We start from the raw sequence: 23,828 nt of genomic DNA on the forward strand, positions 1-23,828 counted from the left end.
AGTTTTGTGCATTTTAAAAAAAATATCCTTTATGCTTTTTGTTTTTAAAAGCAAAGAGGGTACAAATAAATGGGAGGTGTTCTATTTATAAGAGCATCAAAATTTCAATGGTCATTTTATTAAAATTTCTGTAATTATGATGCTGATTTTCGTAATAAATGTATTTTGTGCAAGTATTCATTTTATGTGTATGACATTTGAAGGAATTTTAAAAAATATGTCCTGACGTTAATTCGTCTTTGAAGCCTCAGTGAAATATATGTTCCGCGTCCTCTGATTCCGCACAGTTCATTAGCTCGTAGTTAATACCTTGTTTATTTTACATTTTTTATCTCCCTTGAAAGTTGCCTTCGGTTGTTTTATTTGCTGAAACTTTTATACCAAAATGCGTTGAGTATGAACCTTTGATGTGTGAAAAAAATGGGAAAGATTGTGCGGCGAAGATTCGATAGAACTGTTGTGAAAAAGTGCCCAGAATGCAAGAAACAGGTTCGAATTCAAAGCGTACAAAATGTACTGTCGTTTACGTGTACTTAAATCAAGTTCTTTATTGGATATAACATTATATGTATATGTATATATATATATATATATATATATATATATATATATATATATATATATATATATATGTGAGAATTAGTTTTCGAACATGAAATTTTGCCTTTGTACGGAACAAGACTAGATTTGAGGTCGGCATGGTCGAAAACAACTCAACATGAGCACTGATTAGTTTGTTATAAAACACATCTGGATAAAACACAGAGCACACAAGTTTAAACATGAGCAAGCAAAGCACATTAAAAGGCAGTGATTAAAATTAAATTAAGAATCTGAATAAATTAAAACCACAATTTAAATTTAAACCGCATGCTCTGATACAGCATATGCAATACTTTTAGTCCTACAATGTAAGACATAGCACATGTTGGTTTTGTTTTATTGCCGGAACAAAAATATCGGGTGATGTATCTTACTTAGTAGGACTAGCATTTTTTTAACGCTAACAGTAAGGCACTTGATAGAACACGGGACAAAGATATGAAAAACAATGGTAGCACAATCAATACTTCTTGTTATGAATGGAGGGGGTGGGGTATATTATTTGCAAATATTGCATTTTGCAGTCCTTACCATTCCAGGATGGAAGTATTGGTCTGAATGAATTAAAATTTTACACTAAAGTGAATTGGTAGCTCATTCCATTGTTTGGCACTGGCACATCTACAAGTTTGTGCTAAGATAATGATGAGGTTTTAATTTTTGAGACTAATAATTATGAATATCTAATATTGTATTTATTGTGAGTAAAATATATTAAATCATCCAAACATTTGAAAGCAAGAAAGTTTCAGAAAATTAGCCCGAAGTCTGCACACCTTCAGGGTTGGCATTTTTGCCATAAGTAAGAGTTTATGATAGCTGCTTGTATAATCATCATGCACAAATCTCAGTGCATGCTGTAGTGTTTTTTAAAGTTTAGTTAGTGTTCATGTGACTGCAGAAATGCCTGATAATGGACAGAGATTGATAAATATAAGATTGTCAGTTTATAGAACCTAGATTACATCAGACCGTTTAGGACAGTGAACCATATTTAGAAGTATTCAACTGTATGCTATGGTGGAGTTTAAGGCCTGGCAGCTGCAATCAAAAGAAAACTTAATGTTGATAGCTTACCTGGAGTTGGCAACCAATGGCACGCGTGCCACAAGAGGTTTTGTGGGGCACGTGAAGAACAGCCAAAAATCTCGGTTTAACAGCGTTACTCTCTTAATGGTGGCACATGCTCATTCATTTTGTAATTAATCTGGAAAAAATGAGGCATGCTATGTAAAGTAGGTTGCCGACTCCTGGCTTAGCTCCTCTTCAAAATTTTTGCAGAAAGTCAATCCAATGAATTACGAGGTAGGGGCTAAACATCCTTCCTGACAGCTCTGTAGTCAACACAAAATTGGTAGTACCATCCTTTAATGTACTTGTGTGAAAACAAGGGCTTGATGATTGGTCTCCAATGCCTTGATTCAACATATTTCCTACAGGTTCTCCAGTTTCATTTCTTGCATCAATTGGAATTCTGTGCAGAGGTTTTTTCACTGGTCTAGTATTCCCTGTATTTACTTTGTGATGTATTTCATCAGTTCTGCCAAGGTCATCTTTTAAGTTAGCAGATAATCCTGAGAACTCACAAGTAGATCACCTTTCTTGCCCTGGGTCGATGTAAGATCATTTTTCATTTATTAGGACACATTTTTAAGGGTTATAGTATTTGGATGGCTACTATTTGAGCCAATTTTCTTCAGAAACATTATCAACATCATTGTCATCCACTGGTAAATACTGACCCCTAATAGTTCCAGACTGAACCGCTCTGGTGGCCTAGTGGTTAGAATATCCATCTTGGATGCGGTAGGTCTTGGGTTTGATCCCCAGCCGAGTCATACCAAAGACTTACAAAAATGGTGCTAACAGCTGCCTCTCTTGGTGCTCAGCATTAAGAGGTTAGTATTAGGACTGGTCGGCCTGGTGTCAGGATAATGTGACTGGGCAGGACATCATGCTACATGTCTGTGGCATGATGCCCAATTGCTAGACATCACTATAAACTGTCACACTGCAGACATCATAGCGATATGACTGAAAAATTGTTAAACTACGTTAAAAGTCCAACTCACACACACACAGAATTCCAGATTGAACAAGTTTGGTTCATTTCATTGGTAACATTCCTGATCTTTAAAGGAATGAAATCTTTGGTCCTAGCAAATGAGTACTTTTCCCACCAGAAGCTGTTTATTTTCAATAAATCTGTCCTCTGGTTCCACAATCCCAGTCAAACGAGATGGATTGCTATTCCTAACTATTTATAATTTACAAGGATGTTAATTTCCTACCTTTCTTGGATTGCTGTTGTCTCTGATAATCACAACTCTAGCATATTCCACTGTATTTGATTTAATTAGATCATATGCCAGATTGTTTCCCCTTTAGTCAAACTGCCATTTACAAATGGCTTTGTTGCTTCATACTTTTTTTTATATAGGAAATACAATGCTAAAACTTCTTCACAAATCAAGCCCATCACTGCAATGGTAACACAATACTGATGTCATTTCCTTCTGAGCAATAATGTTAAATTTCTGGTTCCCCACCATTTCTAGCAGTTTTCCATCTTTGTAAAATAACTTTGTAACCCCAGTCAATGTTCCAGTGCCATCATCTCATAAACATCCATTGCTATCATTGCAGCCATAGCATCTGAGTCTGTTATAAAAAGTTACATCCCAGCATCTTTTATAGCTGCCTGCCAGTTACGTTAATGGGCCTGGAATCATGGTCCCACCTCTGGCCCTTTGGGTGAACCCCACCTAATATTCTGACTGCAAATGTTTCAGCTTTTGGACAGTCTCTTTTGAAATGCCCAATTTCTATACACTTATTACATGATTTTCCCTTCCCTCCACTTTTTTTTATATCTATATGATGTCTTCACATGCTTTAGTACAATTGTGAGTTCCCTCAAGTAGTTGGATCTTACTCAGGCCTGTATCAGTCATTGTCATGCCACATTCATATCCATCACATTCTTTCACTGATGCCCAGCTGTATTAAAGCTGTGTTGAAAGAAAAAAGTTTAGCACCAACTTGAACTGTGTCATCAAAGTTTTTAGGCTGTGCCTATTATATTCTTAACTTTAGTTCACTGTCAGTTAAAGAATTGACATATTGCTACTGTCACAGTCTCTTTTGAGCAATCATCTGGTGCCTTGTGGTATGCTTGGTGAACAAGACCGCATATCACTTGTCTCAATTCTGGGAGTGTTTCATGCTGTTAAAGGAATAGACTCTGTACCATACCTGTCATGAGGCACATATTTTGACACAAATCACACTCACATGCACATCCTGAATTTCCTCATGCAATCTTTTTAAAAAATATCATGTTTTTCACCTAATGACTTTACAGTTTTTGAACTCTCTCCAGTAAAGTTCTATTTTTTCACACTGGGACTCTAACAATATGCTTACTGTGATGTAATGTTTACTTGCAATCGGGTTTAACCTTTTCTTCAGACTCTACACTAGGGCATCATCCCAGGTCCAGAACCAGTGAGCTGCCTCTTTCAGGACCCACCATCTCCTTCAGGACCTTTAACAGTTCTGCTGAACCTTTTTAAAGGCAGCTGTGATGCATTTCTGGAAACATTGCTCATTCCTTTTCACACTATTATCAACCTCTATGTTAAATATAGGATTAATTGTCTATTATTTATTCATTACAATTGTCCTTGTATTAACTGATATATCTTTGTTGTTTTAATTTCATTTAAAGCTAAACCCTGACTAGCACCGCATTTGTGTTTTCAAGACTGTTTAAGTAACTTGAAATCAATGACAAGACATTTTTGGTTTCAGTGCCTGAGTAAAAAATACGTAATTAAGTTAATTTTAATGCCATTTGTTTTAACCATTTATGAATCCTAAGTGAGGGAACCACAAGCTTATGCCAGGAACTCACAGAAATAGGTATTCCTGAGTTCTATGAGGGAATAGTTAAGCACTGATTGTACTTAAACTCTATGGAGAGCCTTGCATTACACAGTAATTGATATCTAAGTTCTGTTTTAATTTAGGTATGACTCCTGACTGATATTCACATTAGTAAAACAAATGTCAGACAATGAAATTGATTGATGATCCTTAGGTAGTGAGTACACTTGCCTTGAAACAAACTCAAACTGCATGGCAAATAATATCTTAGAATAATTTATTTTTTAAATACATGTATATAAAGCATATTATCTTTATTTGCCTCTTTCCTGAAACTTAAAAGACAAATTTGAGATTGATTTCATTAAGTAAATGTTTCAAAGGTTTACTTTGGATGCACCAACTTCATATGACTTTCTTCTAAAATGGTAAAAATGGGCATTTGTTAGCTGTAATAAACAAGTGAACTATACATAATACTTTGTTCTTGATACTATATATATGAATAAACATAAAAATGGTTACTAATCACCATTTTTTGTCTTTGTTGTTATTTTTATAAGGCAAAAAGTATGTTTCCTATTGTACTGCTTTTAAAATTAGGGTATGTATGTAGTTTTTTTTAAGCACACACATACATGCATACATACATACAAACACACACACGCACACACACATACATACATACATACATACATACAAACATATTTAGTTAGTGCTACAAGTACTGGGCTAGACCGCTCTGGTGGCCTAGTGGTTAGAGCGTCCACCTCAGAAACAGGAGGTTGTGGGTTTGAACCCAGGCCGAGTCATACCAAAGGCTTACAAAAATGGTACTAACAGCTGCTTCGCTAGGCATTCAGCATTAAGAGATTAGTGTTAGGACTGGTCAGCCTGGTGTCAGGATAATGTGACTGGGTGGGACAGCATGTTACATGTCTGCGGCTTGATGATGCAGTGCTAGACATCACTATAAACTGCCACACTGCAGACATCATAGCGATATGACTGAATTTGTTTTAAAGCTATGTTAAAAATCCTAATCACACACACACACACACACACATACACAAGTACTGGGCTAAACCAGTTCAATTAGATGTAAACATCGATTTTGGAAAAAAAAATATTTTGTTCCTTTTACCTGGAGGAGGAGTCCTGGGGTTGGCAGCCAAAAAAGATGGATGGTTGGCCAACTGGAAACACATATTTTTTGTCTTAAGTCTTGAATTTACCATTTGTTGTTATTAATTTTATATGCATTCCTGAAACATCGGAAAAAGGGAATTGGGGAATTTTTTTATATTAATTATCATAATGGTGCATGTTTCATTAATTGTAGAAACATTCAGACATAGTTATCAAATGTTGTTAAAATGAATATTCTGATTGTTATTGGTTCTTTATTTATTCAGGTGTCAGGTTGTGATCATCAGCATCACTCAAGTGTGTTTACCATTTGCTGTTAACTATGAGTGTTGACATGTTTTCCCTGAACCAAAATACTGATAAACTGTCGAACTAGTCCCATATTAGTTCATTCGATACTGAAATTGTTACCAACCAAATCACTCAATGATTCATATCTCAGTGCCTTTAAATTTGAGATCATGTAAAATAAAGACAAAATAATTGTATATTTCATTGTTTGCAAATTTTATTTACACAAAAAAAAATCCTAATTGGCTTTCATTTTTTTGTGTCATGCATGTGTAATCACGCTGCTTTCATTGGACCTCACATCGAAGAGGAATATCATGATTATTTACACAATAAAAGCCGGTTTTAATTAATTAAATAATTAATTAGTTGAAAATTCAACAGGTTGAAATGTATTACAGGATTACCTTGTGTCGTGCGAACTAATTTATATCAATCACATTTTTTGTAGTATTATGATCACAATTAAGAAAGAGTGAAATTTTCAATACACCCAGTTATTGATAATTCTGACTTGTACCGGTGCATGTAATAAACAGAAATAACAATCACAGAGATACATTGCAAACAAAATCTGACTCAGATCCCAAGATTACTGATACAGACAGTGGGAGATGTTGTTTGTAAAGAAAGTACATACAAAGATATCAGCTACAAGAAATGAGCTTTGCTTGCCGGCTATGTTGTTGGAGGTGTGCATATCCCAGTAGGTCCCGAGCATCATGCAATTCATTTTTCAACTGCTGGCCAGGATGTACCCTCATAATACAGACTAATGGCCTGGATAAAAACAATAAGGAAGTACCCTCATAATACATACTGTTGGCAATGATACAAAAATAGGGACGTATCCTCATAATACAGACTATGGACAACATTATTATTTTTATCTTGCTTATTTGGTAATTCTGAATTCTGTCATGTTAGTCATTAATCATCATATTATGCAGTGACATGCTGACATCAGGTACAATTATCTAGCGTACCAGAAAGAGCTGCATTATGGCATTTTCCATTCCGGATCAGACTTTAGTTCAACTTTAGTCATAACTCTTCATTGAAATTACCTTTTATGAGTCCCATCCTTGATATTATTATATCCAAGCTAATAAAAATTTGATTTATTGTTGAAATATCCATTTCTACTCATGCCTTATTTAAGATACATGTATGTTTCCCCTATCACAGTTTATACAGCTTTTAAAAACATTAGCCTAGTGCATGTCAGCAACTTCAGTCAACAGAATGTCCCTCTTTGATAAATCATGAAACATTTTATTTATATGAATTGCAATCAGAGGATTCTTATCACTATGGTTGATTTTGTCAATCACCGTTGCCAGTGTAGTTTTGATAGTATTAGATAAGATACCAATAAAGGCTCCGATGACCTTACTTTCATATAATTGAGAAACACTTATGAATTGCACTATTCAGTGCAGGGCCTGGTCTGTACAGATTTGGTATACAATAGGGCAGTGAATGCTGGTTGTTTTTGTTTCAATAAGAATTTTCTGATAATATTGATTTCTCTGTTCTGCAGATTCCTGTGGCTTGTAAAAGCTGTCCAGCCTGTGGTCACCAGTTCTCAACTAGCAAGTTGAAGTCCCCAATTAAGTCTAGTCCAGGTAAGCATTGATTGTAATGTGTTACATTAGTCCAGGTAAGCATTGATGTTAGTGTGTTACATTAGTCCATGTAAGCATTGATTGTAGTGTTACATTAGTCCAGGTAAGCATTGATTGTAGTGTGTTACATTAGTCCAGGTAAGCATTGATTGTAGTGTGTTACATTAGTCCAGGTAAGCATTGATTGTAGTATGTTACATTAGTCCAGGTAAGCATTGATTGTAGTATGTTACATTAGTCCAGGTAAGCATTGATGTTAGTGTGTTACATTAGTCCAGGTAAGCATTGATTGTAGTGTGTTACATTAGTCCAGGTAATCATTGATTGTAGTGTGTTACATTAGTCCAGGTAAGCATTGATTGTAGTGTGTTACATTAGTCCAGGTAAGCATTGATTGTAGTGTGTTACATTAGTCCAGGTAAGCATTGATTGTAGTATGTTACATTAGTCCAGGTAAGCATTGATTGTAGTGTGTTACATTAGTCCAGGTAAGCATTGATTGTAGTGTGTTACATTAGTCCAGGTAAGCATTGATTGTAGTATGTTACATTAGTCCAGGTAAGCATTGATTGTAGTATGTTACATTAGTCCAGGTAAGCATTGATGTTAGTGTGTTACATTAATCCAGGTAAGCATTGATTGTAGTGTGTTACATTAGTCCAGGTAAGCATCGATTGTAATGTGCTACATTAGTCCAGGTAAGCATTGATTGTAGTGTGTTACATTAGTCCAGGTAAGCATCGATTGTAGTGTGTTACATTAGTCCAGGTAAGCATTGATTGTAGTATGTTACATTAGTCCAGGTAAGCATTGATTGTAGTGTGTTACATTAGTCCAGGTAAGCATTGATTGTAGTGTGTTGCATTAGTCCAGGTAAGCATTGATTGTAGTGTGTTACATTAGTCCAGGTAAGCATTGATTGTAGTGTGTTACATTAGTCAAGGTTAGCATTAATTATGGTATGCTACATTAGTCCAGGCAGTGATTGGTTGTGTTATGTTACATAATTCCATGTACTCCGAACTCAGAAATTTGGAATCCAATGATATTTACCTTAACACAAAGAGTAATTTTGTAGGGGTCCTTGGGAATCAAAACTTGGCTTGAAAACTGTCAGGTACATAAGCATGAAATCCTGTCAATATGATACACAACTGTTAGCATTATTAAGTTAATATCATTAATCTTAGTATCTGGACACACCAACTTTTCAAGACACCACATTTTCATATTTATAATAAGATTTATTTGTTGACAAAATGTAAGGACACTCATATACAGTTTCAAAGGCCAACTGGAACAAATTTTAAGTTAGAATTGAAGATATTTGTTACTCATACTCAAAAGGAGATTATAAATTAGATTATTAATTAGATAATGGGCAGACATTGTAAACACTTCGATTGCCAAAAGTTCTCTGCACACCTTCAATGGCATGGCCAGCAAGCAGAGCTCATTTATTTTAACTGAAATCTTTGTATGTACTTTCTTTATAAACAACATCTGCAGGATTTTTAAATTGGAAATCCATGACCAGTCTTCGAAAAGAAACAAAAAAAAAGTACATAGAAAACTAGACAGGTTTACAAAAAAAACCTGAGGATTCTTTACCAGAAATTGGGGATATGGACAGCAAGGGTCTCAATATTTCATTAGTTACAGCTCAAATTACTCTGCCCCTCCCAGGCCTCAGTTTTTCTCCTTTCTACTTAAAGGGCCACAGACAAGCAGATCATGTGATTTATAGTTCATTAAGGGTATACCATATTCTTGCCATTTTGTTGCCTTTTCTCAATAATTTGTGAACTAGTAAATGGAGAGTGCCAAAATAATTTTATTTTTAGTAGATACTAAATTAAAAATCACACAGTGTGTCCTTGTCATTGTTGAGGTCATCAGTTTTTCAGGACTGGAACTCTTCAGTTATATTTTCTGTTGCCAATGTTTTTTCTCAACAAATACGTGTGAAAAGGGAGATCACTCTTACAGAAAAAAGATAATTAATTTAGAAATTTGCATCTCACACAACTTGACCTTTGTGCACTCTTATCCTCAATGGCAGTATATCTTCACTAACAGAAAGAAAAACACACACTAGAACTGCATCCAGTATTCTTAATTTGTAAAAGAAATCAGCAGTAGGTGATTATAATTGAAGTTTTCTCTATTTGCCAGCAAAGATATTCCAGTAAAACATACTTGAGACTAGGATAAAAACACTTTCCACATTGAGTAGTCACCCATCGATGCAGTTTGGTATTAGGTATCAAACTCTTCAGGTAATCTAAGTACTCTGACATTTATTTTAAGTAAAGCTGGATAGGTATCATGTATGTTTAAAATAAACTGCCCTAATGCAGCCTATTGTACCTGGTCCACCAGTACTCAAAGAAAATTTTTAGGTACAGGCTTAGGGCTGGTGACTTAAAACAAATCACAAGCCTAGACTCAAATTCCATGAGCCCTGGCTCCAGTTTCCATAAAACAAAATTGCACTGGTTTTTTTCACTATTATTTGTTTACATGTGACTGGGTGGGACATCATACTACATGTCTGTGACATGATGCCTCAGTGCTAGGCATATTATAAACTGCCACACTGCAGACATCGTAGCGATATGACTGAAATTTTTTTAAAGCTATGTTAAAAATCCAAATCACACACACACACTATTACTTGTCACACAACATTGCCATTGTTGCACTGCAAGTGTGAAAAGATAATTTCTGTTTATTTGGATCTCAAAATATTTCACTTAATGCAATGTTTTCCTGTAGGACATGAGGTCGGACATTGTTTAATTGTGCAGTTAAGACCCTCCTTAGTGGATCACAATGTTTATGATCATTAGTATCTGAACTGTGTCTTCATTTATACAGGGTTTTTTTTACACACTTGATGTTGTTCCAAGGTATTGCTTAATATGTTTAAATGGCATCACTTTTACACTAGTGTAAGCATGAGCAATGGACAGCTCAGTTATTATTCATTTAATTTTAGCTTGAAGCATTTTGAACAATACAGTAGCAATTAATCGAGACCATGACAGAAACAAATACTTTTTTAAGTGTTTTTTGCCAAAATTATTTTGTGGTTGGTCAAACTTTTTATCTCAGCTTGGTCAAGGGAAGACTCAGTAGCCGTTATGACCATATTTATTACATATAAAACCTAAAAATTATCCCACATTTGGCATAAACTCTCCAGATTACAACAATCAAGTAATCACTTAACAGCTTTTCATATATTCATGATAGCATTAATTGCATTATGCAGCCATGCATTACTGCACCAACTGCTCTGGTGGCCTAGTGGTTAGAGCATTCGCCTCGGATGCGGGAGGTCGTGGGTTCGATCCCCGGCCGAGTCATACCAAAGACTTACAAAAATGGTACTAACAGCTGCCTCGCTTGGCGCTCAGCATTAAGAGGTTAGTGTTAGGACTGGCTGGCCCGGTGTCAGGATAATGTGACTGGGTGGGACATCATGCTATATGTCTGCGGCATGATGCCCCAGTGCTAGACATCACTATAAATTGCCACATTGCAGACATCATAGCGATATGACTGAAAATTTTTTAAAGCTACGTTAAAAATCAAATATCACATCACATCACATCACTGCACCAGTTGCAATGATTGCTGAAACAATTTTGATACCCACTAGACTGGTTTTTGCTGGTGTCTGTGCTGCACATAAATATCCAAAATAGTATTTTGTCTGGTAAAATCATGTGTATGGTGAAGCCAGGTGAGCACTAATTAAAGGTAACCTAGGCAGTCTGTCCCCTATTGATAGATCAGGTACTTTGCTTTGTACACAAAGTTTACAGCTTTTGACAGAACCATGATAAGTAGACAATCTTCAAAAGGTTTAGGGGCATACATGAGTAAACATATTAAATATTTACTAGACTTTCAAAACCTTGAAAACAATATTACACATTTCATCAATGTGTTTAAAGTTTTCTAAGGCAGTTTACATTTGTTTTTATCAAGCTTGATGGGCATTCATTTAGAACACAGAAGGGGGCCTGGTCTGAAATTAGAGGTGGCCGGCCATCGGGCTATTATATTTTGTTTTAGCACTGTCCACTTCTGAGTGGAACTTGATGTACCAGGTGTATCAGGACACAATGAAGATATTAATTTTCCAGACAGTATATATTTGGGATGAAATATAATTTTTATTTGCAAACTAGTTATCCAGATAGCTTAAAAAGTAATTTTTCTTAATATTAAAAACCAATCATGTATCTAAATATAATTTTTTTCCCCTGTAGCCAGTGCTATTTTGGCCTTGCCAGATGTATATTTCAAGACTGATGAAAGTTGTTGCCAAGGGTCTTGCTTCCACTAAAGAGGCTGCATTTTTATAAGGTTTTGATGAAGTTCATATAATCAAGAGCTTGGATAAGTGGATAAGGTTAATAATGAGTGACATGGAAGCATTTTAATGAGGTATTCCTGCATAAGCAAAGTGAGCAATATTTTGTTTGGCTAAACTGTAAATCATAAAGTTACTTTGAAGTAGATTAGGTCTTTTTTGATACAGTAGAAATGATGGATAGTTCTGCAGAAATTAGGAAAAAGGTTTTGTCACACACCCTATTTTGATAGTACCCAGTTTAGATGCAATTCAATAAACTCCCAGTTAAGAAGAGAGTGCACTTTTCAATGTTGTCATGGCTACAACATTTGATTATACTGATCAACACTGAGCCACACAAACAGAATTCTCTTTTTTCCAATCATGAAGTTCTCAGATAAATCTTAGTTCTGCCATAACAGACATTGATTTTGGTACTTAACATGGAATAGCAATGTGACACACTGCTGATAAATGCATCAGTAACAATGTTTAGAATGTGTTATTGACTTTATGTAGATGTGTCATTACTGATCTTTAGATGTACTCTTTATTGTTATAATTTGGGGGAATTTGTGAGAAACATACTTTATGATAAATTTCATAATTACATCAGCATCCCTTACATATTTGCGTATTTAAATCACAGTATTAGGATTTTCTGATAAAAAAACAAGTCAGTTTTCAATTATCCTTTAAGAGAAACTTGATAATTAACTTATTTATTTCTTTTAAATTGGTTCTGCATTGGTGAGAATTATAATAAATTGAATTTGTTTTCCCAATAACTGTTTATCTTGTCTGATTTTTTTCATGTCTAGAGAAATAAGTTATGAATGAAGTTATGCATATTCATACTGCCATTTGAGATTTTTTAAGAATAAGACATATGCTAAATCTAATATTTATTTATTCAGGTAAATACTTTCATTATAAAACTCTTATGATTTTTCCCCAATTTGATTTCTTCATCAATTTGTGACATAATCTTTCCCAAAAACCAAATAATGATAAATATAACTTTTGGAATACAAGGTTTAGATTTTTGAGGTAATTTCTCTGATAAACATGAGTTAGGTGCCATTGTTGCTGCTCAGCAAAATATATTTTTTTACCACAGCATATAGTATATATATATATATATACACACAATGGTGCCATGTGAAAATTGTGTGCATTACATCAAATCAAGTGACATAATACATGAACTTTCTGACAAAGTGTTGTCTGGTGGAAAGCGTGTTAAGGAGAGTACGAGATAATTATAGGTAATGTTTCAAGTTAAAAGGAAAGATATCCCTATGAAAGGAGTATTCTTCTGAAAGATGACTAGGCGCTTACGTCTATCAATACTCTGTGTATTTCAAGGCAAATAATTGTTTGTTTCTTTTAATTAAAAAAACCTGAAGAACCTGAAGATAATGATTCACCATCAAAGAGAAGGAGAACAAAAAGAACTAAAAGGGAGAGACCAGATTTTTTCAACCCACTAGATAGACGATTTAAAAGAGAAAGGAAAAGAAAAGAGGTACATTGTGGTGTTCTTAGACCTGGTTTTATCCGATTAAGATTCCTTCCATTTTTTTCCATTTAGACATAACTTGCCTTTCTATGGCAGTTACTGTCAACAGTGAAAGGTGTTTAGTCAAGATTGTGAATTGTTTACTAAATCCCAGTCTTTATTTGTAAGTAAGCATATCGAACGTTTATAAATGCCCCCACTGCTTGTAGTGGAGACGTCTTCATTTGGCTCTGTCTCTCCATCCAGAGAAGCTTAAGATTGCATTGAAGCCACTCAACAGAAACAAATGAAGTTTAGCTAGCATATTTTTATGCATATATATATATATAGAATACCTGATCAGACTTTTATGCCATTTAAGTAAGTATATGGTATGGCCCTTCTTTTGTTGTGTGTCATCCATCTTCTGTTTATCCAGCATCCACTAAAGTTTATAGTTTCAACTGTTCTCAGAAACTGCCAGGTCAGTTTCAGACAAACTTAGCACACAGCATCCTCTCTAACTGAATAATGCTGATCTTCCATTAAATATGGCCATGATTGCTTAAGATAGAAAAACAACCAGTGATATCTTTATCCTGGAAATAAGGGCCTTCTTCAATAATAATAATAATAATAATAACAATAATCATAATACGGTAATAATAATGCCTTTACTTAAAGAGGGTAACACAATTAGCTAAGAACTAATCTACCTTGAGGCCCTCATACAAAGGAATTTATTTATTTTATTTGTATCTCTGAAGCTACTGGATGTATTGGGTTTGGGAAGAAGGAAATAGAGTGGGCATTTCTAATCTCAACTGGAATAATATTCCAGAGCAAAGTTCCAGAGTACTGGAAACTTTTTTAAAATAATTCCTTATTTGGTTTGGGAATTTTATACTATTTGATAGACATGGATTGCAGGCAGGGAGTACTGCAAGGTAGCTTATACTGGAATAGTGGTTGTAAATATTCAGGAGCACTATTATTGGATATCCTGTACATTAATTTGGCTTTTTTCAAATGGATTCAGTCTTTAATAGGTAAAATTTGTAACTTACCAGCTAAATTTTCCTTGCTTTCTTTCTGGATTGATATTAGCCAAAATGCTCTTTTTTTGAAGATGTGCCAGCTTTGAATTACCCCATACTGTATTTACAGTAGTCTAAATAGGGTTGTATGTAACTGTTATAAAATAGTTTTCTGTGCCAATCATGCTGATCCATCACCCATTCCAACAAAGAAAGAAGCAGACAGGTCAAATAATTAGTGTGTTAATGTAGCAAAAAAGAAATCCAGTGCTACAAATGAAATACTAGTTAAACCCAGCCCATGAAAAGAGCATCAAACCACTGTCCCCAGTTGTCATAGAAACAGTGTGACACATAAGATATTGAGCTACAGCTGCAAGTGAGAAACTAGTTAAAGCCGGCCCACCAAAAGAGCAGTACTGAGGAGAACAAGCGGAAATGTCAAACAAAATAAAGAAAGGATTATAGAAACTACTAAACTCCTGACAAGGATCTGACGGATGATTCATTGTAGTTATTTAATACCTTTCCTAGTCTAGAGTGAATTGACACTAGAGAGCCATCATTTACTGCACCAAGAAATTTTTTATCTTGAGGAGCCTCTATTTTGATGCAGAAGAACCATACATTTATACTGGGAAGCCTCTATGTTGCATCAGACGAACCATAAATTTGTCTTAAGCCTCTGTGTTGATGTAGAGGTACCATAAATTTATACTGGGAAGCCTCTATGTTGATGCAAAGAAACCATAAATTTGTCTTGGAAAGCCTCTATGTTGATGTAGAGGAATATACATTTATCTTGAGAAGCCTTTATGTTGATGCAAAGGAACTGTATCTTTGTCTCGGGTGAATGTAATTGTGTCTTCAGTATAGCACTTAACACTCTTCTAATCTGCCTAATCCTGCATATGATGTAATCTCCAGGCCCAATTACCAAACCTTTTATGTTCAGAAAACAAATTTTATTCCAACCTTTTCCATACAAATTCACCCTCACTTAAAAACAACAAACTTAAAAACAACAACCTCTCGATAAACAAATTTCAAATTCCTTTCCCCACACTGAAAGCTTTGCTTGACTTTAAATTTGACAAACAATTAATATTCTAATCTAAAAAAAACCTGATTTGTTCAAACCCTCTGTAAAAAGGTACTCTGTTGTGTTGGTTGCCTAGTCACATTTGTATTAATGGTACTAAAGGGGCAGTCAAAGCTGCCTCACATTCGCTCATTTCTGAAGGGAGGATTCTATAGATGGTGTTCCCTCAATAACTGACACACAGTTGGGTCCAAAGTCAAAGACCACAGTATACATGAGGGCACAAGGTACTGAGGGATCTCAACAAAATTATGGGGATATTGGACATTTTTTAAAATGGGGGTGGATGGGTAAAGGGGCTATTTGTTTTATAACCACATTGGGAATAATTTTCAATGAAGAGCTTTTTGTAATAAAGTTGTTTATTTTATTATTTAAATTACTGTTATTTTCAAGAGACCCAACCATTTCTCCAAGAAGTTTCAATAACCATCACATGTATGCAAGATATTGTGCATTACATCACTGCGTTTTGTTGTTGATTCACAACAAAGCAAGATTCCTGTTTTTAAAATACTAGGGAAATTTATTTCATGAAACAAATTTAAGCATTCAAACTTGATTTTTTAAAACACTTTATTGCTATATTTGTAAAAATAATGATGCTGTGATTTCATTGCAAGTGATAATGAAACTTCACATCCTCAAGGAAATCTCTGAGAGCCAATTCAGGAATTCTAAGATCACCTCAAACTCCAGAACTCACTTCTCTATATTGAACCATATCCGTGAAACGAAACTTTTTATTCATGTTGGTTATAAACAAGGCAAGCACTGAAGTAGATTATTAACTAAACAAACACTTGAATTGATTCTAAACAAGACAAGCTGATTATAAACAAGATAAACACTGAATTGATTCTAAACAAGACAAATATGACTAGATCGTAAAACACAAACACTCAATGACAAGTTGACAAGAAACGATACAAAACATTTGAACTGAGTATAAGCAAGAAAAAATACTCAATTATAAAGGAAACTATTTTCTGTTGATCCCATCTTTTATTTAGAAAAGTAAAAATCTTAATATTAATCTGGTGTGTGGATGGACGTATGAATTCGCACATGTACACCAAAAGCAGTGTTTCCTTTTACCCTCATTTGTGCATCAGACCCCCACATTTTCAATAAGACCCCTGGTTCTGAGACCAATATGTTTTTTACTCAATCCGACCCCAGATCCAACACCAAGGGGATTTCTTGCTCTTGACCTTGCACCAATAGGGGAACACCAAATTGCCCAATTTTGATTGCAATGTTGAACATCTGCAAAGGTGGGACAATGTAATCTGCTATATAATAAACTCTGTCCTATTTATTATCAACTAGAGTATTTTATCCTATTTATAATCAACTTGAGTATTTTATCCTATTTATAATTAACTTGAGTATTTTATCCTATTTATAATCAACTTGAGTTTTTTGTCCTATTTATAATCAACCTGAGTTTTTTGTCTTGTTTATAATCAACTCAAGTGTCTTGGTTCATTCAGGTCTCCAGTTAGCTTCACGATATTATTGGCACAAAAAACAGGTCCATAATGGCAAACAATTCATTTTAGTTGTTCATCAGGAAATAATCTGACACTATTTCTTCATTTGATGATAGATATTACAGTCACATTGTTTCTGGACATCTATATCATAAGATGTATTGTGACATCTCATGCAATAAAATATCCTTAGTGTTTTACAAACCAAATCTCATTTCGTGAAGTATAACAGCAGTTTTAGAGGGTAAAATGGCAATAACAAACAATATATTATAGGAGCAGATCAGGAAGTGCAGTATAATCTCGCATATATATTGGATCTAACTGTAATCTGCACAGACTTAGATCTACAGCCACATAATGTGAGTGCAGATCCAGGTCTATGCAGTTTATGATTGATCATTAAAACTAATAACATTGGTCTTTATCTGCCATCACAGTATACAATGGTAGATCAGGGTCTGTGTTGTTTATGATTGATCTTTAAAACTAATAGCATTGATCTGTATCTGCCATCACAGTATACAATGGTAGATCAGGGTCTGTGTTGTTTAGCATTGATCTTTAAAACTAATAACATTGATCTTTATCTGCCATCACAGTATACAATGGTAGATCAGGGTCTTTGTTGTTTATGAGTGATCTTTAAAACTAATAGCATTGATCTTTATCTGCCATCACAGTATACAATGGTAGATCAGGGTTTGTGTTGTTTATGATTGGTCATTAAAACTAATAACATCGATCTTTATCTGCCATCACAGTATACAATGGTAGATCAGGGTCTTTGTTGTTTATGATTGGTCATTAAAACTAATAGCATTGATCTTTATGTGCCATCACAGTATACAGTGGTAGATCAGGGTCTTTGTTGTTAAAGTTGGACCAATTTATGCACAAGTATTTATGGTAAAGTACATGTCTGAAGAAAATTCTTGATTAGATTTATGCTGAAATCACATATTTTGATGATATAAATCCAATATATATATGATAATGTGTTACAGTTACCTATTAGTTTATTGGTGTTACTACACAGCACTAAGTATAATAAGACTTCTTACCCCATGGAAACCAAAGTTATGTATAAACAGAACTTTTCACTCTTTCATCATGTTTGTTTGGTTTTCAGTATTTCCTAAATATTTATAAAACCTAAGACGCATGCATGCATTTCATAAATTGACAGTTTGTAAGAGTATCATATAAATTTAGGGCCAAGAGTTGTTTTGATCACAGTTTTTATAATTAGCACACTGTATTTGCTTGACTTCACATCCATTTATGAAGCAGTTTTTTTGTATCCAGCAGTGGTCACCAGCATTAAATTCAAGTAAACAGTATCCTAAATGGTAGTTTTATGGCATTGTTTTTGGAGTCAACAATCAAAGCAAACTTGCCTGATTTAGTTTATTTTCTTGGCATGGAATTTCATGGCATACATAGACCTTGAAATTACTGATATTGAAAGTGAATTTCATATAAGCTTAAGGTTACCAGCCTTTAAAACCAAGATTGGAAAATTATGTTCCATTGATAATTTTCAAACGCCAATGTTTATCCCCAAAGTTTTGCTTGGTCAGCATTTCTAAACCTTTCCACATGTTGTCTTAAAAATTCACCCAATTTTGGTGAAAAGCCACTGACTCAGTCTTATTTGAAATTTATGAATGCACAATGCAGTAAAGCTAATATATTTCCTGACAGCTGCACTTATCGTAATGTAACTATGAAACTTTTTTTTTTTCAGAGCACAAGTGATGACAGTCCAAGGAAAAAGCGTGGCCGACCAAAGGGAAGCATCATGCCAAAGAAGGAAGAGGAGAAAGGTAATTAGGCTGAAGCCTGAAATATATTTTTGGCTCTGCCTCAGTCAGCCAGGAAGAAAACAGAGTACTTGCATCGCATTTTTAGGAAGAAATAGGTTTGCTTTGTTGGGTATTTAATTTGTCCATGCTGTGTCAACCATGGAGCTGGCATCATGGTTGTCGCAATTTTGATGAACTCATCCACTACAGGCATGTTGTAGCCTTATAATTATGTCATGGTGGTTTCTTACCTGTTATTAAACTTTAAGTGGCCAACACAGAATGTTATTTTAAAGCTGTATGCTAACTTGACTAGGAACATTAGGATCATTTTTGAAATGTATAATGCTTGAACTTCTATAAAACTGAATTAAAATCAAACTACTAAGTTGCAAATTTATTTTTCTCTCAAAATGCATATTATAGTTCAGTGTTGCCAATACTATTGGTATTTAACTGTCCTAATGCAGTATCCACTGACAATGAGAGAAAGAAAGAAAACACAAATAACTCTGCATGCAAATGGGATATGAGCTGATCAGGGTGGAAGAGGGTCTTGAAACTGATAGCATTTATCATTATCAAAAGTTTACTAATTTAGACTTCCACCTAATACAAATTCTCATATTACTGGAGATGAAGGATAAACCATTTTTAGTGGAGAAGACAAAAGAATACACAGTTTCAAGTGAGTAGGTACAAGACAAAAGGAGAAAGATGTTAAAGCAGTAAGGAACATGATTGTTTGAGCTTTCCAATTCATGAAATTAAGAACATGAAAATGTGGTACTATTTTTATGGGCTAGGCCATGATTGTAGTTTTAGCATCAATCAATCTTGTTAATCAAATATTCAGTCATTTGCAGGAAACAGTCTGAATCAAAAGACAAATTTTTTCACTACTATGTAAACGTCATAGCTATTAGGACTCAAAATGAACGCTAACCGACTAACCTGTGGTTGCTGACTTAGCCAACAGGTCACTAAAACCACAGTCATCACTAATCTGTTGAAGCAGTGAAATTTACTGCCAGTCACTAACAGTTAACAAGAAAACTTTTGTAAGATATATTTTTAAAAAATTTGCATTTTCTTTAATGGTTACTTTTATTGTGTTAATTGAGTACCTACCAACATCCTGCACTTGATAAGGTACATTAAATGTTTGTGACACAAATGGACAACTAGTCCAGTAAACTATTTTGATTTGTCAGAACATTTGCTTATGTGGAGCTAGCCAGGTGGATTGGCCCCAAACACGTTCTTGTTTTGGTTTGGTTTTGTGGGTTTAACACCATTTTTCAGCACCTGATATGCTATACATGGCGGCCAGTATATCTATTGAAGAAAGAACCCAGGAAGAATCACCAACCCATGGGAAGTTACTGGCAAGTCTTTATACCATACCCATTCTGGCTGAACCAGACTTGAATTCATGCAGACAGGGGTGAAATGTTAATGATCTGTAAAGACGAGAACGTTACACATCTTGGGATCCCGCTGTTCTTATTGCAGATGAAAACAAAACGGGTATGAGGCTAATATTGACCAATCGGAAAAGGTCACATTCACATACTCAACGGATAATCTAGAATTACACCATACAGTATGTCTCAGTATTTATACCATTGTTGATACATTGTCAGTGAATTATGTGGTGACAGTTGTAAACATGACAACATATTTGTAAGGTGCACCACCACTATTGAAATGGCACAAATAAGATAATGACAAGAGAGAATGAGATTATGACCAGCAGACTGTAAAATTACTAGAAATGTGAGGAATGTAAATATGAATGGCTATTATGTGCTCTTTCTGCATTGGAAATTAGGAGAAATATGAAAATGCCAAGGTACTTCATTATTTGATAAGCCTAAAAACTTTCATAAATTGTCCTGGAATCACACAGTACAAGTTCCCATTACATGATGGCCAAGGGATACATAAAATCGAAACAGAAATGTGACTCCTTAGTAGCTGAGCTAATTCTGACGTCTTTGAACAACAGTGTCTTGAATAAGCTTTCAAAATGGTTTTTCAACTTTTCATGAGTCTTGTTGGTGAAGTAAGTTATTGTTTTGTGTTGATGCTGATGAATACTAAATTTGAATTAAAATCGCAGCTGGCATATATTTGATTTTAGCAGGATCAGTGAAATGTTTTATGAAATTTAAATAAATGCAATTGGTATGCAGGATTACATATAGTTACAGTAGAAAAGGTGGTACTACTTTAGTTAACTTTTCACTGATACAAGGAATAAATCATACCCACAAATAACTCTTATGACTTTTTGTTCTGTAATTTGCTGGTGCTTATCTTGAGCTTACATATTAAAGGTGTCATCTGTGATTTTCCCCCCAATTTCTTTACTTGTAAGGCGGCATTGATTTCTACAACTCACTGAAACTGTATATGGAGAATAATTACATTTAATTCCACAACTCTAGAGACTTTGGCAAAATAGACATTGTCAGACATGCCTGTGATGCATTACAAAAGTTCAGTCTTGATGACTACAATTTGCATAATGATTTACTGACTGCAGTATTGCTGACAGTGAATAGTTTATATACACAAAATATAAAAATTCTTGTAACTCCTGTGAAATATACATTCTGGTGAACCGTTTTTGCCCCTTTCCTCAGCCACATTAGTGCAGTTTTAAAAAATTCTTAGCATATGCACAGTAGAGCACATTGTCAGCTGCTTTTATTGTCTTAATGGTTTTGATTAGTTTTAAACACTTTTTTTGTTTAAAGTTTGCTTAAAGCTAATGCAGAAAAGATGAATTTAATCCAAATGCCTGTGATGTAGGATGGTGAGATTAATGTTAGGAGTACCATTCGGTTTGCTTTACATTTAAAATAAGAATTTGAGTGTTGCTTAATTGCAGAAACAAAGCCCCCAGTAGAAGTTGATGTGTTTGCAGACCTGCCTTCAGAGAAAGCTCTCCAGTTTTCCATCATTCTGGCTGAGATTAATCGTAAATTCACATTACAAAAGTTCTGTCCGACTTGAGGATGTTGCTTCGACATACACTGTGATAGACATTTGATTGGATAAAAGATTTAGAATTGAGGTGCTATTTGACCAGCATGATTTATGTGTCAGTATTCTTGGGGAAAATCAAAATTATTGAGATTAATACTAATAGCTTGGATGGTTTGAGTGAAAATAATTCACATAATACCAGAACTCCATAGATATTTTTTTTACTATTGTAAACATACTGTTCTGAATAACATTATAATATTTTTCTATATAATTTAGTTTTTTATATAAATAGATTTGTATAACATTTTAAATATTTTTGAAGGAATTACTAACATTTAAAGTGTTACCATCAGGGGAACACTATCCAAGTGAGGCAACTACTATCAGGCCTCATCATTGACATACATTTTTATTACCTCCCTTCAGCTATAAAGTTGTTCTTAAATTAAAGCAGTTCAGTACTGATTTTACTAATTTTAATAAGTCCATCAAGATTGTTGCTGTTATTAGTGACACACTATATTTGGTAAAAGATAATGGATTGCAACATGTAATTTCTTATGACAGATTAGCAAATAAACTTTGCCCCATTTTTGTTATTGTGTGTGCAACAGTTAAGTCTCTTCCACACGAAAGATTTTGTACAGCCAGGAGATCCACAAGGAGTTTACAATTGTGGACATTACCCACAAAGATTCAGAGAAATGGAGTCATGATGATACATAGGAACAGCAATGAGAAACATGCTGCAGTTAACTTTATTTGTATGAAATTGTGCAGTTTTCATAATTTTCATTATCATGCTAAACATAATAAAAATAATTGTACAAATCTCATCCTGTTTTGTAGATATTTCTTCAGTTCTTATTCATTTCTCTTTATCGCAGGTTCAGTACCAGAGGTATATTGATAGATTCTCCAGAATAAATTGACAAAGATACTGACATGTATCCAAGAAGCATAGCCTTTAAAAAATTTCTCTTAAAATTACATTGCATTTTCCAGAAAGCTCTCAAAACTAGCCATAAAAAGATCATTATCTTAAGTTATTTTATTTTTATGTACTCTAAAACTTATTTCATGAAAAAGGTGATGGAGGGTTTTTACTTTTTATGCAAACTGTTCTAAAACAGGGTTCATACAAAATTCTGACTTTCCCAAACTTTTAAAGACCATAAACATTGATTTCCAAGACCTATTTTCGCTAACATTTTGTATACAAGTTAAGTTATATGAGAAAATAATGAATACAAAATACTACATTAGGAAAACTTGACTACATTCAAATCTAACAACCTTGGACAATTTTATGTGATATTGGAAAGAAATTAAAATGCTTAGGTTTATTTAAATTTTCAAAGACTTTTAAAGACCTTAGGATCATCTGCTAAATTTTCCCAAACTTTCAAGGCCTTGAAAATGCTACCTCATTTTTCACAAACTGTCAAAGACCGTATGAACCCTGTAAGATATCTCACTTGCAAATCGACGTACCATCACCTCCAATTTGAAGAAGAAAACTTGTATCAATATACTCATTAATTTTACAGCTTTTGCTCACCCCACCCAAATAGTATTCATTTCAATGAGGTTTTGTCAACAAAATTAGGAAGATATACCAGTTCAGCTAATGAATATGGCTGAGTCAAGTATGTCATGGCTCCAGTGTAGAAAAAAAAAATTGACCTTTTGCTCACCTTGCATTTTATGTAACTAGAGAAAAAATCAAATCTAAGTAAAAGAAAACTTTAACGTTGAGCTTTAATCTAAGATGTGGACAGCTATACTGATGGGTATACATAAGGACACCCAAGTAATTGCTATTTCAAGCTTACTGAAGACATGCACAAGAACACCCAAGTAATTACCATTTCAAGCTTACTGGTAGACATGCACAAGAACACTCAAGTAATTCCTATTTAAAGCTTACTGATAGACATGCATAAGAACACCCAA

The 23,828-nt window shown here is 34.3% G+C and overlaps 1 protein-coding gene across 1 annotated transcript; it reads left to right on the top strand.

The window, feature by feature from the left end:
* Window positions 1-315: 315 nt before the first annotated feature.
* On the top strand, window positions 316-22,708 carry LOC149796780 (UPF0547 protein C16orf87 homolog). The gene is made up of 5 exons (XM_089961439.1): window positions 316-489; window positions 7,475-7,559; window positions 13,338-13,456; window positions 18,815-18,893; window positions 21,772-22,708. Exons 1-5 carry the CDS (start codon window positions 421-423, stop codon window positions 21,894-21,896), a joined length of 477 nt encoding a protein of 158 aa, XP_089817565.1. The 5' UTR covers window positions 316-420; the 3' UTR covers window positions 21,897-22,708.
* The last annotated feature ends 1,120 nt before the right edge of the window (window positions 22,709-23,828 follow it).

The sequence above is a fragment of the Sinohyriopsis cumingii genome, chromosome 6 (genome assembly GCF_028554795.1).
Source record: "Sinohyriopsis cumingii isolate HCF-2022 chromosome 6, ASM2855479v2, whole genome shotgun sequence".
Classification (NCBI taxonomy): domain Eukaryota; kingdom Metazoa; phylum Mollusca; class Bivalvia; order Unionida; family Unionidae; genus Sinohyriopsis; species Sinohyriopsis cumingii.

Excerpts from the sequence above, each read along its gene's own strand:
- LOC149796780 (XM_089961439.1), top strand. The coding sequence starts at position 421 with ATGGGAAAGATTGTGCGGCGAAGATTCGATAGAACTGTTGTGAAAAAG. Across the intron at positions 7,560-13,337 it reads CCCAATTAAGTCTAGTCCAG|AACCTGAAGATAATGATTCA; the intron begins GTAAGCATTGAT and ends AAAAACCTGAAG. Across the intron at positions 18,894-21,771 it reads AAAGAAGGAAGAGGAGAAAG|AAACAAAGCCCCCAGTAGAA; the intron begins GTAATTAGGCTG and ends GCTTAATTGCAG.